Here is a 2,853-nt window from a genome sequence, read left to right as displayed (position 1 = left end):
TAAAATTTTTAAGGTCCTTTAATTTTATCCAATACTTCTTTATAAGGTGGGTTAATAGGTCCTTGTACGGGTTCTTTGTATTCATAAGAACTTTGGCCTTCAAGTAATAATGGGTATGATGTATCAGAGTCATAAGCGCTCAAGTCTCCACAAGCATTGAACGGAACAATAAATCTGTTTGGTCCTGTGAACTGATTAAAATCACAATATTTATGATCAAGTAAGGGATTTACCATAGTGGGCACATAACCCTCAGGTGGTTCATAGCTTTGACATATAACAAAAGCTTCAATGCTTGAATTCCTGGAACTCCGAGGTTTGGAAACAGTAACAAATTTGAAAAACTGTTTTAATTGAGAATACAGCAAAGTTACATCTTTTCCTCTAAATATTTTGGCTACAAACACACCGCCTGGTTTTAATACATGTGTAGTAATGTTCAATGCAGCAAGTAAAAGTTGGGACTGAACATATTCATCAATATCATGTAATCCTGTCACATCAGGTGCCCCATCACAGACCACCAAATCAGATTTCAGTCCTTTGAACTCTTTGATTATTTCATTAGCTGTAGAAAGCTTCGTGATATCGCCTTGGATTTGAATCACTCCGGGTAAAGCAGCCATTGCCTGCAAGTCTACTGCCACTATTTTAACGTCCTCGTCATTTTCAGCGTTTTGTCGCAGTTTTTTCGTTAGCACCTGACTCCAACTTCCAGGAGCTGCACAAAGGTCTACTGCTCGTAAGACTCCGTCGAATATATTGTACTCTTCATTAATTTGCAATAATTTAAATGCGCTTCTGGCGCGCCACCCTTCTTCTTTAGCTAACCTGTAGTAGATATCACGTTTGTCTTTAGAAGTTTTACCCATTTTGTATTCCTAAGCTCTGCAAAATCTTTAGGCTGGTTCAGCAATCCAATAAAGTGGTTGTTTCTAGCTATTGCTTGATGTTGATGATTTTTTTACGAATCTTTACTCAGGGATGCATGAATGGATGGTGGGATCAAACATAGAGGGATCAAAGGTGGGATTTAGGCCACAGATTAGAGAGTATGTCTAAAGATTTAGGCTGTGGATCATNTAGCACAACCATTAGATGGGGAAGGAATTAAGTTTTCCCTAATGATAGCCTCATGTGCTTCACGGTCATAGCTTTTGCCTAATGTGGGAGTGGAACGAGGAGTTTTGTATACCGTTTTTTTGTAGGATGAAACAAGATTAGGAGACTTATCCTGTACTATTTGGGAATTCGATTTTGCTGTAACTATGTCTGCATAAGACTTGGATACTGGTGGATGAATTTTTGAGGCTTCTGCATATGACATGGAGTTATTAGCCATAGAAGTTTTTATGTTTTTCTGTCTTAGAAATTCAGGGCAGGATTTACTTGTGGCATAGTGGAACCCAGAACACAAACAGCATGATGCTTTAATTTCGTCAGTTTGGCATGTGTCGCCAGCATGACCTTGGCTACACTTGAAGCATCTTGCTTTGGAACGACATTGAACTTTTGTGTGTCCAAAACGGCAACAATTATAACACTGGATAGTGGGAAAAATGTAAAGCTCTACAGGTAAGGCATTATAACACATAAATATGCGCTTAGGTAATACTTGTCCATCAAAAGTTAATACAATGGATTGAGATGGTTTCCAAATAGGAGCACCATCCACAAAGACTTTGTAATTCAGCCGCCTAACTTTTATAATTTTACCACAATCATCTGGTACTGTAATGTTTTCAATTATTTCCTCCGGTGACCAATCCGCTGGTATACTTCTCACAAGGCCCATCCTTGTAACATTAAAGGAGGGAATGAAGGCTTTGTAGTTTTTGGTCACTAAACTATTGTGAGTTAAAAACAGGTTCGCATGGTTGAAGTTCGAGAATGAAATCGAAATTTTGTTCCGGCCAATTTGCTTTACACTACCATTAACTATACATTGAAAGGAATTCTGTTTCAGGAATTTCCCAAATGAGAGTGCGTGCATTGACGGACCTTCATTTGGGCTAGTTTCGATCTTCTGAACATGGACTACGTAGGGCGCACTGTCTGATTCATTATACAGATTACGAGCAATTGGAGTAGGGTTGGACGGAGGCAAGTCAGAGATACTAGTTGCAGGTGCAATGACCTTTTGCTGTGTCTGTGGAACATCTTGGTGATCCATATCAGTAGATTCTTCTGTCATATTTTTAGCAAGAAGTCTACGTTCAATTTTAGCCTGATGTTTACGACTTTTCTTATTACGGCTACGCTTGCGAGGGCAAGCTGTTGAACCCGATGTGGAATTATCGGATTCCCAACCATGGTTAGATGTAACCGTAACGAAATGACCCGCCGGCGGAACATTACTAGCATCAAGGGAAATTTCATCGGGCGGCAGAGAACCGCCCGGATCGGGCGGGTCGTTCATTGCGGCTCCAAGTAATTAAATAAATAGACTCACCGGTAGTACAGCAAGATTTAAACACTATCTACATAAAATATATACACAAAACAATAAATTTACAAGAACACTATACAATACTGATCTATTTATATGCTAAAACAAATTTACAAAACTTTTGAACCAAAAAAGACGCCCGTCGCGTTCAACGTTTCCCGCGCTTTTTTTTCTTTTCTTCTTCTTCTTCTTTTATTTTGGCGACGGCTTGGTTTTGAGAACCATGATTTCGCCAATGTCACGTAAACAGCTTTGACAAAGTTACAGGGTTTTAAGAGAAAAAAAAAAAAAGAAAATATTTAAGTTTTTAACAATAAGCGAAATTATTTGTGTGAGTACCTAAAACAAAACAAAAAAGACGTCACAAATTGAGACAACACAAATATATACATAATACAGGGGTT

General features: G+C 38.5%; 2 protein-coding genes across 3 annotated transcripts; both read right to left on the bottom strand.

Annotated features, from left to right (window-relative positions):
• On the bottom strand, nt 1-999 carry LOC114361435 (tRNA methyltransferase 7-32). Its single transcript, XM_028316453.1, has one exon. It carries the CDS (start codon nt 870-872, stop codon nt 9-11), a length of 864 nt encoding a protein of 287 aa, XP_028172254.1. The 5' UTR covers nt 873-999; the 3' UTR covers nt 1-8.
• A 90-nt stretch (nt 1,000-1,089) lies between these two features.
• LOC114361431 (uncharacterized) lies at nt 1,090-2,624 on the bottom strand. Of its 2 annotated transcripts, none has more exons than XM_028316437.1 (2): nt 1,366-2,624; nt 1,090-1,334 (listed from the first exon to the last, which is right to left on the bottom strand). In XM_028316437.1, exons 1-2 carry the CDS (start codon nt 2,417-2,419, stop codon nt 1,267-1,269), a joined length of 1,122 nt encoding a protein of 373 aa, XP_028172238.1. In that variant the 5' UTR covers nt 2,420-2,624; the 3' UTR covers nt 1,090-1,266. The 2 variants fall into 2 exon arrangements, with proteins under 2 accessions (XP_028172238.1, XP_028172240.1); XM_028316439.1 differs by having other exon boundaries at nt 1,090-1,338; nt 1,370-2,624.
• Between the last annotated feature and the right edge of the window lie 229 nt (nt 2,625-2,853).

This window comes from Ostrinia furnacalis, unplaced genomic scaffold (assembly GCF_004193835.3).
Source record: "Ostrinia furnacalis isolate ACB-3 unplaced genomic scaffold, ASM419383v2 OfSCF5700, whole genome shotgun sequence".
Lineage (NCBI taxonomy): Eukaryota > Metazoa > Arthropoda > Insecta > Lepidoptera > Crambidae > Ostrinia > Ostrinia furnacalis.
The sequence above is the reverse complement of the archived record's forward strand: the minus strand, read 5'-3'. Positions and strand labels throughout refer to the sequence as shown.

Bases quoted from the DNA above. Each gene is read 5' to 3' on its own strand.
- LOC114361435 (XM_028316453.1), bottom strand. From the start codon at position 872: ATGGGTAAAACTTCTAAAGACAAACGTGATATCTACTACAGGTTAGCT.
- LOC114361431 (XM_028316437.1), bottom strand. From the start codon at position 2,419: ATGAACGACCCGCCCGATCCGGGCGGTTCTCTGCCGCCCGATGAAATT. The intron at 1,335-1,365 runs GACAGAAAAACA...TTCTATGGCTAA, and splicing joins ATCCTGCCCTGAATTTCTAA to TAACTCCATGTCATATGCAG.